Raw genomic sequence first — 13,116 nt, forward strand, 5'->3', positions numbered from 1 at the left:
TCCCTTATTTGGGCAGAAAATGTAGGCTAGACTGTGTTCTGTGGTCTAAGAGAGAAAGTTGTAGGCGTCCAATACTGCCGTGAGAGGTTTTACCATGGAGTCTATGGAACACCCGGTGCATCCTATACAGACGTGAAAGGGTACCTTTTGCGTCGTTATAGTGATGCCAAGTGATTTGAGTCAACATAGGACGAGTTGGGAATGAGAACGGGTTGTAATGCTACACACTTGCTCATTTTTGAACTCACAATCTTTTTTTTTGGTTCAGTTTTTTTTTTTGGTTCAAAGTTTTTTTTCCCCAATGACAGTTTCCTTGTCACTCTTTTGGGGTTGAGGGGACGGGAGGGGCGTGATTTACATCTAATCTGCATATTTTGGCAAGAACTCTGGCTACTGGAAACTGACGAGAAAAAGAATACTAGAGTTCGTGTTTGAGGAAGATGACCAAGAAACAAGCCTGACCGGCGGTGACTATGTCACAAAAGCAAGAAATGCCAAAAAGAGCAACTTTCTTTCCACACAGTGACACCTCGCTTCAAACAGGTCCCTGAACACACAGCACAACACCAGTTTTCCACAAAAAAACAGCCTTTATTTAACACAGAAAAAAAATACTATCGGAAAAGTTCCTGGGGTGCATATATGACAGACAGAGGCTGATACTACTAACAGTTTGCCTGGGTCCACACCTTTGAATCCGCCCACTCCACCGAGTTGACTGCTTCTGGTCTGGCATCGTGACATGAAACAGCGGGTTCTCTCGGTTGAAAAATCGACCGGTCCAATGAGCGCCGGGGGGGATTAACAATTAGCCAATCAGCGCCAGGGGCGGGACTAACACCATTGTCAAGCTGTTGTCAAGCTGTTGTCAAGCTGTTGTCAAGCGTTGTCCAGCTGTGCGCCGGAACCAAGGAGGAGTAATAACAACAATGGCGACCGCTGTAGACAAGGTAGACGCTGCTATCGAGGCTGTTCTAAATCGATTAAAAGTACCAATTACTTTGTAATCCGAACAGCAGTCTGCTTTGAAGGCATTTATTCAAAGGGGAGATGTTTTTTTCACATCAGTGATACGTTGGTCTCTAGTGATTGGTTAGGGAAAATCGAATCCCCCTCCCCCACGGAAATCGGTTAGAGTGGAGGCAATGTCAGACTGAAGATGGAAATGGAGTGTAACGAGTTGACAATTCTGTCTGATATCAGGCAAACTAACAGTGGGTCAGACTTCTCATAATCCCCTCCTGGTCAGACAGATATAAAGCTCAACACACATTTCATATAGAATGGCAGTAACACCGCATCCCCACAAGGGCACATAACATGCAAAATAACCCCCCCCTATTCTACATACAATTCCCCAGCACACCCAAACAAGCCTGGTACAGGATAAGAGTCTCATGAGGGTCTAACTCTCTTTCGATCAGTAATAGTCCCAGTCTAACTTCCCGCACTTGCAACAACACCCACGGATTCCTATTCCAACAAACAATAACACAAACAACAAGAAAGGGGAAAGGGGAAAGAAATGTCATCGGCCTCGGCCGGAGTCCAGCCGACCGAGACAAAAAAAAGAAGAGGAAAATACTTAAAAATGTCACTTGCTCATGTATGTTACTCCCGGCCACTCTGTCCTTAAGTTCCAGGAACTGCTGTAATGGAGACCAGTCCTGGCCGAAGGTCCGTGTAGATGCAGGTAGGCTAGATGGGAGAAACCAAACAAAGCACAGTGTAAGCAATCAATGGAACGTTCTGGTATGGCACTAAAAGGCAATAAGGGAGCAGATATCACCCATCCCTTTGTTAGAAGTTTAGCGAGCATTGAACTTTTATCTGCTCCAACCCTGGTCCTGGCGATCCGGCTGCGATGGCGACCAACGTTTTCCATATCCGCAGCTTGGCCTCCACTCCAGCTGCAACTTGGGGGATTGCTGCAGTCGTCCCTCTCATTCTCCGTCTGGCTGCACCGGTTTCGCTCCTGGTCTGCTCATCGCTTCGCCGTTTTTCTCTGCCCGCAGCACCCGGTCTGACTGGTCTTAAGTCCATCCCCTCCTCTGACAGCACGTGTAGCTCATGAGGGCCATCAGTTGAGGGAGAGAGAGAGAGAGAGAGAGAGAGACACCAACCGCAACAAGTACCACAATTGTCCTTTGAGTTGCTCTCATATTTCGTTCATATGGGAAGCAATTTGCAAACATATCTTCAGTGACCATAGGGTGACACCTATCCGACAAGCTCCGCTCTTTGCTAGCCGGTCAATAGATGCATTGTAGCTAAGTGACTGTTAACAACCTGGAGGCTATGACAGACCGGGCTGCTCTCACTTGACCAGTGGAGAGGGGCTTCAAGGAGACAGCTAGCCAACTGCTAATGTTTGATAGCTGTCTAGCACACAGCGGTAACTTGTCGGCGAACTCCTCTCACGCAGATACATCAGAATCAGAATCAGAAACTTTTATTCGCCAAGTACAATGTATAAGGACCTTGAATCTGGCCCGGTGGGGGTCAGTAACAAATGTTAGTTGGTCACCAATTACTAGTGTTAGTATGGGTGTTCTTCAGGACTGTAAGCAATAATGTGAACTGTTAATGTTTTTATCTAAAGCCATAGTAATTAATCTTTCAGTTTATGTACAGACAGGCTATTCCTTGGAGGCATAGGCTACGTACATACTGCCAGAATTCCGTAGTGACAACCGAATTTATGAATGAGAGTGAATTTGCATATGTAGGCCTATGGTACACACTGGAGCAGAGCTGAGTAATAAAGAAATTACCAGACTGTATATGTACGGGTAACAGGAGTCATTCCACTCCTTCGATCTTGCGATGGTTGTAACGAATGTCTGTAACCATAGTAACGTTTACTTACGACCAATATGGTGGCTACCATTGCCTGTGTTTTCAGTTTACTTGACACCAGTAACACCAGTAAACAGAGGCGTGAATTTATCCATAAGATCTTAATAAACCGCCACTGACAGCGGCGCCATATTCTCTTTTTCCACCACATAGACTTGATACTTTTAACCGCAACATTTGGACCCAAGACTGCAGAACAGGTAGGAACGACCACAATGTTGAGGAAACAGAATGGATGGAAAATTTGAGACCTCCGTCTCTTTCAAAATAACGGTCATAATGTTACCTAACGTAACGAGTGTTGCGCCTTACGTCACGTTACAACCAGTTGTCCAGTCCGGTTCTGGTACACACTACGCGGACTAAATGAATCTGCATTCAAATTCGGTTGTCAATACCTGAATTTTTAAGTGGTGACACCTACTCATCAGAAACAGTTTTTTCAGACAAACCCTTTCAAGTAACCCTTCCTATGTTGACTGTGGGTCAGAGGAAAAAGAGGAGAGGAGAGAGACAAGACGTGTGAAAAGCACTTTCCCAAACAGATTTAATGGACAGAGCTTATTATATATGTATAAATATTTGACATTTAGAAAATGTTATGAATACTGGTTATTTCCTATTATTTTAAACTATATAACACTGTTAGGTAGGCTATTGGAAATATGAGATTAGTGTGTGCGTAAAAGCGCATTCCAAAAAGAAACGTTTCAAGAGTGAAACATGAGACACCACAGCCCGGCAGCTACAGGTAGGGAAAGCTCTCCGGTAAATAAACAATGGCAACCGCTCAACCGCTTTGAAAAAAACACTTTGTTAGGCTATTATTTCTTACATAAACAATACTGAGCGAACCTTTGTGACGCCACAAAGTTACAGAAGTCCAAATGACTGAAATTAGATATAGTGGAAGCAAATACAATGGTAATTTATCAAGCAATATTTTATTAAACCATATAGTGTATTCTATCTGATGTACTATGTCTTTTCTCATACTGTGAGATCTTTTTTTTTTATCAACCCCCGAAATTCAGGAATAAAAATCTGTGAAACATTAAAATACCCCCCTATAAACATCAGTGTTGAGAAATTTAACTTTTTGAAGACTAATAGCTCGACTGTGTGTGTGTGTGTGTGTGTGTGTGTGTTTGTGTGTATGTGTGTGTGCGTGCGTGTGTGTGTGTGTGATTTTGCTCAAACCTTAGAGGACCACGTATTCCTTCACTTTCAATTGTATTCTTTTCGAGTAAAACATCAAAATTACCAACCCGAAAAAATTATACTCGCTCTCTATCATTATTAAATTATGGATTCACCCCACCCACCGCCGCGTCCGCCGTGTCATCCGCCGCAGATCCTTCGTGTGAACGCGATAACTTGAACAGTTTTTATAAAAATCTTTTCACATTTGGTATGGACATTGATGACCCCTAGAGAAAGAACTCTATTGATTTTGATGTGTTTATGATTATAATAACTATTATTAATTAACTGATTAAATTAATCTCCATGCTATTTGGACCCATATATCACCAACGGTGCATTGTATTGTATTGTAATTTGTCAAGAGAATTGTTCAGGCAATTATGGAGATTTGTATGAAGTTTGCACTTTCTGTGATTATTATTAATAAATTAATCAATTCATTTTTGTACTGTTACTTTTTTAAATGACTATTGTTTTTCTCTTTGGGCTCAATTTCCCATCAGATCGTACATGCTAGAGCCATGAAACTTTGCACCATGGTTTAGTATGGCTTCAATTAGATCCACAAGAAATATGACCCCCATTAGCCTGATGGTGGCGCTATAATTAAAAATAAAAAGTTTAAAGGGCTGTATCTCCCACACCGTTTGTCCGATTTACATTAAACTTTGTACACGTCAACCTAACCGTACTCTACAAATCTGCCACAAGGACCCTCAAGGTTCACCTGGAAAATGTTTGAGATATTTTGAATTATTTGAAAAACACATTTTTAACATCTCCTCCTACACTGTTTGTGTAGGCTACTGCTATTACCACCAAAATCGGTCAGTAGCATCTATGGTCCTACGCTCTTGAAGTTTTGTTCATAGATTGTTGATATCTACTGTAGTTTTGAAGATATTAACTCTTAAAGGAGGCGTGGCCTATAAGCTAAATTGTTTTAAGTTTGTGATAGATGGTCCAGTCATCATCATGAAACTTGGACAACATGTTCACATATCATGTCCTAGTCAAAATCTTAAATTTGGTCATCATTAGTGAAAGGGCGTGGCCTATGACATTTTGGCTTATAACTCACACAGAATTCCACCAATTTCGCCAAGAAACTTGGTAATCATGTTCCAACCTTTATGTGGAACAAGCACACCAATTTCCATACAGATCCGACCAGATTTTGCCCAACAGCAGCATTTTGAGTGTACAGCTAAACACAGTAAAGCCAGTACGAAGTTGGATATTGACACTTTTTAACTTGGAAATGTCGCGGATGGAGGCGACGTGATTTATGACTATGGGTTGTCTCCTGGGTTTTGGGAACAGACTATTCAGCCAGAGCTAGAATGTGATGTATATTGTGTCCATTGGGCGCGCTGTTTCTTTTAAAAACTTGACTCTTAGGTGACCTCCCCCTCTGACCCGCAAGAGGGTTGGCGACAGGACTATAAAAGGGGATGCAACCAGATTATGGGAGGTCGGGGGGTGACCGGACAGCCGTGAGATCGAACGGGGCGACAACTCTCAACGCTCGCCATACTGCGTATCAGGGACGGTCGATTCCTACTCAGATGGTGTGAGTGTGGTGGCGTGTGTTATGTGGACTGCGTGTCCTTACTGCTGCTGCTCTGTGTCTTTCCAGCCTGCCACCGCTCCTGTTACTGCCACGGCTACCGTTCCTGCTATCATCGTGAGTCTTCTGATCCGCCATACGCTGCTGACCACAGTTTGCTCCTGCTGCTGGAATCCATTGTCCTTTCCACGCCTGCTCACTTGCCGAGCGAGGAAGGAAACCAGGAGAACGTGGATCGCGCCCGATAAGTACAATTTTATTTCCCAACTCACCAGGAAAGGACAGAGGACGTTCCGGTTGTGAGTTGGGCCGGACATTTTAAAAGTCTTATTTTGTTTCTGTCTTTTTTGTGTTAGGTGTCATGTCTTGTTTGTATAAATGTGATAGGTTAACTATACTTATGTTACAATTGTTATAAGTTTCCGGGTTAGGCTAGCTAGTGGGGTTGCTGCAACTCTTCGTTTGTATTATTGCAGTGTCTGCCATATAACACAGTTTGTAGTGGAGTGGAATTATGAGTGCAGTGAAATGGTAAATTCCAGTGAGGATCTGAAACTTTAATTGGAGTGAGTTGGTGTGAAGTTCACTTTGCAGACGAAGGGTTGTCAGTGTGGGCGAACTAATTGTCGGATAATGGCTGAACTCATGCTGCTGTGTTAATCCTCTATGTTACTTATAACTTTTGCTTATTTGGTTCATTTACTAGTTGATTTGTGTGTGTAGGAATATTTTAATAATAAAGATTGTATTTTTGTACTTCTAACTGCTGGTGGTCATTGGGGGATCCAGAGAGCCATTTGTGGTGACATTATTACATTGTTCAGTATCAGAACTTGATAGCTTGGGGCCTGATGGCTCAACAGCCTAATATGACAAAACTGACAGTAATCTTAATGCAAACTTCCATGTTTCAGCTCAGGCTGATGTACTGGCATGAACCCAGCCAGCGGCTATATTTAATTACTTAAATGTATTATTGAGTGTTAAAAAGTAGTTAAGGTAAATACCCTTTATTATTGGGGAGACAATCCCTAGAGGATTATATCCATTCATTTTGGACTGTTTAGGAGTAATAATAATATGATTAACTTTAGATTAGCCCAGAAGGAAAAATTGTATTATTTGGCAAAATAAAAAATAGTTGGGACCTACAACCAATATAATTGGGAAGATTAACCCTGGAGTCTTCTTATGTGATTATTGAATGGCTTTTTTTCTTACATTTGACGTAATGGGGCCTCGAGGATTGGGGAATTTTGGGGATACACCCTTGCTGTCGGCCCCCGACAGCATCCTAGTTTTGTAATGAATTCAGAAGCAATTCTGATGCTGTTACCTCGACATACACGTTTGCATAAAATGTTATCTGTCTTCATCACTTAGTGTTATTATATCCCCGAAATGAGTTTCAGGGATATTATGGATTCACCCCACCTGCCGCCGCGTCTGCCGCGTCCGTCTCGTCCGCCGCAGATCCTTCGTGTGAACACGATAACTTGAACAGGTTTTATAAGAATCTTTTCATTCATTTGGTATGGACATTGATGACCCCTAGAGGAAGAACTGTATTGATTTTGATGTATTTAGATTATAATCGGCCTGATGGTGGCGCTATAATTAAAGGTCAAAAATAAAAAGTTTAAAGGGCTGCATTGTCCAATTTACATGAAACTCGGTACACATGTCCACCTAACCGTACTCTACACATTTGCTATAAGGACCCTCAAGGTCCGCCTGGAACATTTTTGAGATATTTTGAATTATTTGAAAAACAAATTTTTAACATCTCCTCCTACACCGTTTGACCGATTACCACCAAAATCGGTCAGTAGCATCTATGGTCCTACGCTCTTTCAATTTTGTTCATAGATTGTTGATATCTACTGTAGTTTTGCAGACATTAACACTTAAAGTTTTGAAGGAGGCATGGCCTATAAGCTAAATTGTTATAACTTTGTGATACATGGTCTAATCATCATGAAACTTGGACATGTTATATGTGCAACATTTGCACATTGCAACATTTGCACATATAATAAACATGTGTGCAAAGCCATTCAAATATTGACCAATATGGGGCGCCACAAAGGCCAGAAAACTGTATTTCCTAATCCAATCGGTGAAATTGCATGAAATTCAGTACACATGCTGTGTACTGAATTTCCTAGCCAAAATCTGGCCAAAATCTGATTGGTCATCATTAGTGAAAGTGGGCGTGGCCTATGACATTTTGGCTTATAACTCAAACAGACTTTCACCAATTGCTATGAAACTTGGTAATCATGTTCCAACCTTTATGTGGAACATGCACACCAATTTCCATACAGATCAACAGCAGCATTTTGAGTGTACAGCTAGACACAGTAAAGCCAATACGAGGTTGGATATTGACACCGTTTAACTTTCTATTACATTGTTCAGTATCAGAACTGGACAGCTTGGGGCCTGATGGCTCAACAGCCTAATATGACAAAACTGACAGTAATCTTTTTTTAAATTTTTTTTTAGATTTATTTTCAGGCATTGTATGCTTTATTTGACAGGAACAGTGTGAGAGAGAGACAGGAAGGTATGGGAGAGAGAGAGGGGAGGAAGGGGAAGGACTGAGCCTTATATGGTGTGCGCGGTGAGCCACCGGGGTGCCCCCAACTGACAGTAACCTTAATGCAAACTTCCACGTTTCAGCTCTGGCTGCTGTACTGGCATGAACCCAGCCATCACCGCTAGCGGCTATATTTAATTAGTAGTTAAATGTATTATTGAGTGTTAAAAAAATAGTTAAGGTACATACCCTTTATTATCGGGTAATTAATTGAATGGCTTTTTATTACATTTGACTTAATGGGGCTTTCGAGGATTGGGGAATTTCAGGGCTATACCCTTGCTGTCGGGCCCCGACAGCATCCTAGTTTACATGTACTTTTACTGTTCCTTTCATATTCGACATTACAGCACCAATTTTACACCATTATATTCCAGCACCAATAATAAACACTAAAGCAACATCTTTACTAAATAAATCACAGATCTGAATGACACAATGCTGTTCTCTGTTTATTCTTTCACTGTTAGACTGCAAAAGCTGTCACTACATGTATAACAGCAGCGTTCCACATTGCACAAGACAATCCTGTGTGTCCTATAGACGGATTTAATGATCAATGTGCCATTACAATTGAAGGTGTGACATGCAACTGTCACACGATGAGTGTTCTGCATGGGGCACACAGCATCTCAATTTGAAAAAGTCTCAGGGCCTCACTCATAAAAAAGTGCTTGTATTTGATTTTAAGCCTGCTTATGAATATTTGAGCAAACTCATAAATGAAAGAAGCTCTGCCTGCTACGTCCATCTGTAAATCACATGTACCTGTAGAGTTTGAACACACAAGCAACTTCTCAAAATAGAATTTTGAAAATAATATTGCATTGATATACAGTCCTGTACAGTCCTGCACAGACAAGTCGCATTTCATATAGCTCATTGCTCTACATCAGCCTGGCTTCACAGGAGCCCGGCTGCAGTATCTGAAGGTTGATAATGAGTTTAATAGCTTTTCTAAACCAGGGGTAGAAAAGGGCATAGATCAGAGGATTCACACAGGAGTTGAAATAGAACAGCCAGGTTGCAACAGATGATGCAGAGGTTGAGGTGTCCTGTGCTGTGATAGAGGGAACGTAAAACGGAAGGAGACACAGTAAAAACACAAGCAGGACAATACCAAGAGTTCTAGCTGCCCTTATCTCCGATTTCTTAACAAATCCAGTCACAGTACTACGTTTGACAGCAGCAATTTGAGACCGCATGACGCGTGCCTGTGACACAGCCACCACAAATACTCTCATATAGAGAAATACGATTACAGTAACAGGGCCGATAAAGGTTAAAATGAGGTCAACAGCAGCTGAAACGTAGGTCATTAAAACCACACATTCTTTGTAGCAGGAGTGAAACACATCTGGCTGTGACAAGTTATCTTTCAGAATTATACAGTTGAAGAAAACAGAACACATCCAACACAAGCTCACACAGATTTTAACTCTGCTGTTCGTTATCATGGACGAATAACGCAGAGGGTAACAAATAGCAGCGTAGCGGTCGACTGATATGAGTACCATGTTCCCAACAGAGGCAGAGGTGAGGATGAAGCCCACAAACTGAAAAAGAGCACATATGAGGTTACCCAGATACCAGCAGGAATGCAGGGTGGTGATGGCCACTGGCATCACCAGGAGGCCCACAAGCAAGTCCGACACAGCCAGAGAGAGGAGGAGGACATTGGTGGGGGTGTGGAGCTGCCTGAAGTGGGAGATTATGATTACGGTGATTATTGATAATTTGTTCTTGTGCTGCGTATTCAGCTCCTGATGAGAAATCCATGTCACACTGTAAATGAGTTTAGATCACAGCAAATATTGTGAGAATACAGAAAATGGACAGTGAAATTATAACTCTATAGAATGGAAATATTAACAATAAACTGTATCACAAATATAGCTCCACACTGTTTCAGCTCAACACTATTTTTCAACAAATTAAGATGTGCAATGACACAAGAAGGGGAAGGTTAGTGGGGATGTGAAGTGGAAGATTATGATGATTATTACAATATGTGACACTTTATACAGGAAAACCTCACTGAGAATGAGGCTTACAAGAGAAACCCATGAGAAGCTCTTACCAGTCTATTTAAAAACACATTCAAAGAGCTAGAATGGAGGGCGGACTAAGAGCTAAAGTTGGTCTTTTAAAACAGAGGCCAAAGAAAGCAGAATAAAAAAAAACTGACACTATTATTTAATATATTTGAATAAATGAACTGGTACCTGAAGTGGGAGATGGAGATGATGACCAGCAAGTTGAGAGTCACAGTGAGCAGAGCGATGGTGGACAGCAGCGTGTTGATGAGCGCCACCTTGGAGGTCAGAGGCATCGACCTGCAGGAGGTGTTGAGAGGGACGCAGAGCTCAGCTACTTCCAGTGTCTCCATCACCATCAGAGGATGTGAGCTAGAAAGCAAAAAGGAGAGCTTTTGAGGTCTGGCAGCCCTCTGACTAACTTCTCCAGAGGACGGTGTATTTATCTCGTTCTCATCTTCTTCATTTTCATCACACTCTCTGTTGCCCTTGCTTCTACTTCCTCTACGTCCTCTTTCCTAGGCCCTCCTACTCATGAACTTTTCCTCTCCATCCCATTTCAGCTTACACTCCCACATTCCAAGTTTTTGAGGGACAAGTATGACTCAAGTCAAAAATGTTTGAGGAACAAATCTCAGCCAAGTCTCACAGGTCTTAGTCAAGTCGCAGACAGTCTGCTTAAACCACAACATGGTTGTATTCTGTCAAATGTACAGCTAGCTTTAGCTCTTATGTAGCTGTTTGTATATCAGGCAAATAGGTTAAATAAAATGATAATGTAACCTAAATAAAGGTATAGATAGGAACCACAAGTGTACATAATCACTTAATACATTATCCTACCCTGCAATATGAAAACAAGACGTCCTCTAGAGGCCATATCATGAAGCGACATCTCACTAAGTGTTACATGACTGACTGACTGACTGACTGCCTGACCTGAATTTGCCGTGTGAGGCCCTTGGCTGCGCTGTGGGTAAGATGTTTTGAAAAATAAAACATTGGCATAAAAAATGAACTGAATGCATGCACAATGTACAATCTTATCTTTTTTTTCGTTCAAAGTTTCTTTTTCATTCAAAGTTTCTTTTTTTCAATTACAGTTTCCTGGTCACTCTTTTGGCGTCGAGGGGAGGGGTTTTCAGTTGGGGGGGGGATTTGCATCTAATCTGCATATTTTGGCAAGAACTCCGGCTACCGGAAACTGATGAGAAGAAGAAGAATGCTAGAGTTTGTGTTTGGGGAAGATGACCGAGAAACAAGCCTGACTGGCGATGACTATTCGACAAGCTCCGCTCTCCGCTGGCTGGTCAATAGATGCATTGTAGCTTTGCCAAGTGACTGTTAACAACCTGGAGGCTATGAGACAGCAGGCTGCTCTCACTTGACCGGTGGAGAGGGGCTTCAGGGAGACAGCTAGCCAACTGCTAATGTTTGATAGCTGTCTAGCACACAGTGGCAACTTGTCAGCGAGCTCCACTCTCAGCTGGGCCGGTTGGCAGATACATCGGAGCTTGAGCCTAGCCTGGTGGGGGGCAGTAACAGATGTTGGTTGGTCACCAACTACTAGTGTTAATATGCGTGTTCTTCAGGACTGTAAGCAATAATGTGAACTGTTTATGTTTTTATCTAAAGCCATAGTAATGAATCTTTCAGCTTATGTACAGACAGGCTATCCCTTGGAGGCATAGGCTACGTACACACTGCCAGAATTCCGTAGTGACAACCGAATTTATGAACTTGCATATGTATGGTACACACTGGAGCAGAGCGGAGTAAAATTACCAGACTGTATATGTAACGGTAACAGGAGTCAATCCACTCCTCCGATCTCGCGATAGCAGTAAAGAATGTCTGTAACCATAGTAACGTTTACTTCAGACCAATATAGCGGCTATCACTGCCCGTGTTTTCAGTTTACTTGACACCAGTAACACCAGTAACCAGAGGTGTGAATTTATCCATAAGATCTTAATAAACCGCCACAGCGGCGTCATATTCTCTTTTTCCACTGGATGGACTTGATATGGACTTTTAACCGCAATATTTGGGCCGGGCCAAGACCACAGAACTGGTAAGAACAACTGCAATGTTGAGGAAACAGACTGGATAGAAAATTTGAGAATGTCTCACAACACTTACCTCCGTCTCTTTCAAATTAACGGTGACAATGTTACGTAACGTAACGAGTGTTGTGCCTTACGTCACATAACAACCAGTTGTCCAGTCTGATTTTGGTACACACTACTCCGCATTCAAATTCGGTTGTCAATAGCCTACCTGAATTTTCAGGTAGTGAGTTAACAGGATTTAGTAACTTAACAGGATTAAGCACTCCAATGAGGAGTGACAACTGTATTTAGCTGCAGTGTGTACGTAGCCATAGACTATTTCATGTCCAGGATCTCATCACGCTGTTGTTCTATGTGAGTAATGTGTGAAATTATTTTACATGGAGTTTTGATGGCGCTGACTTGGTCAATGGAAAAAAGGAGGAGAGGGAAAGACTTTCACACCTGTCTATCCTTGTTTTTTAGAATTCTGAAAACGCAGGTCCAAATATATGGATAGTCACGTATTTCCATCAAGTGATCGCCATCAAAACTCCAGTATTGCGCTTCTGTATTTACATGGAATATTCAAACATGTATATCGACAGCTACTCATCAGAAACACTTTTCTCAGACAAACCCTTCCAAGGACCCAATTCAGAGAAATCCTCTGAGTGTGTTGACTGTGGGTCGGAGGAATAAGTGGAGAAGAGAGAGACAAGACTAAAGCACACAAGGCAGTCAGGAAAACCATCAGGATGAACAAAAAACACACCTAGATAACATAGCTAA

At 42.0% G+C, this 13,116-nt stretch overlaps 1 protein-coding gene across 1 annotated transcript; it reads right to left on the minus strand.

Moving 5' to 3' along the window:
- Positions 1-9,124: 9,124 nt before the first annotated feature.
- On the minus strand, positions 9,125-10,626 carry LOC139662758 (trace amine-associated receptor 13c-like). Its single transcript, XM_071541467.1, has 2 exons — positions 10,463-10,626; positions 9,125-9,935 (listed from the first exon to the last, which is right to left on the minus strand). The coding sequence occupies exons 1-2, from the start codon at positions 10,624-10,626 to the stop codon at positions 9,125-9,127; spliced, it is 975 nt and encodes a 324-aa protein (XP_071397568.1).
- Between the last annotated feature and the right edge of the window lie 2,490 nt (positions 10,627-13,116).

Source organism: Centroberyx affinis, unplaced genomic scaffold (genome assembly GCF_046629955.1).
Source record: "Centroberyx affinis isolate AG114_WGS23_722 - 3 ecotype Tasmania unplaced genomic scaffold, CSIRO-AGI_Caff_v1 ptg003886l_1, whole genome shotgun sequence".
Lineage (NCBI taxonomy): Eukaryota > Metazoa > Chordata > Actinopteri > Beryciformes > Berycidae > Centroberyx > Centroberyx affinis.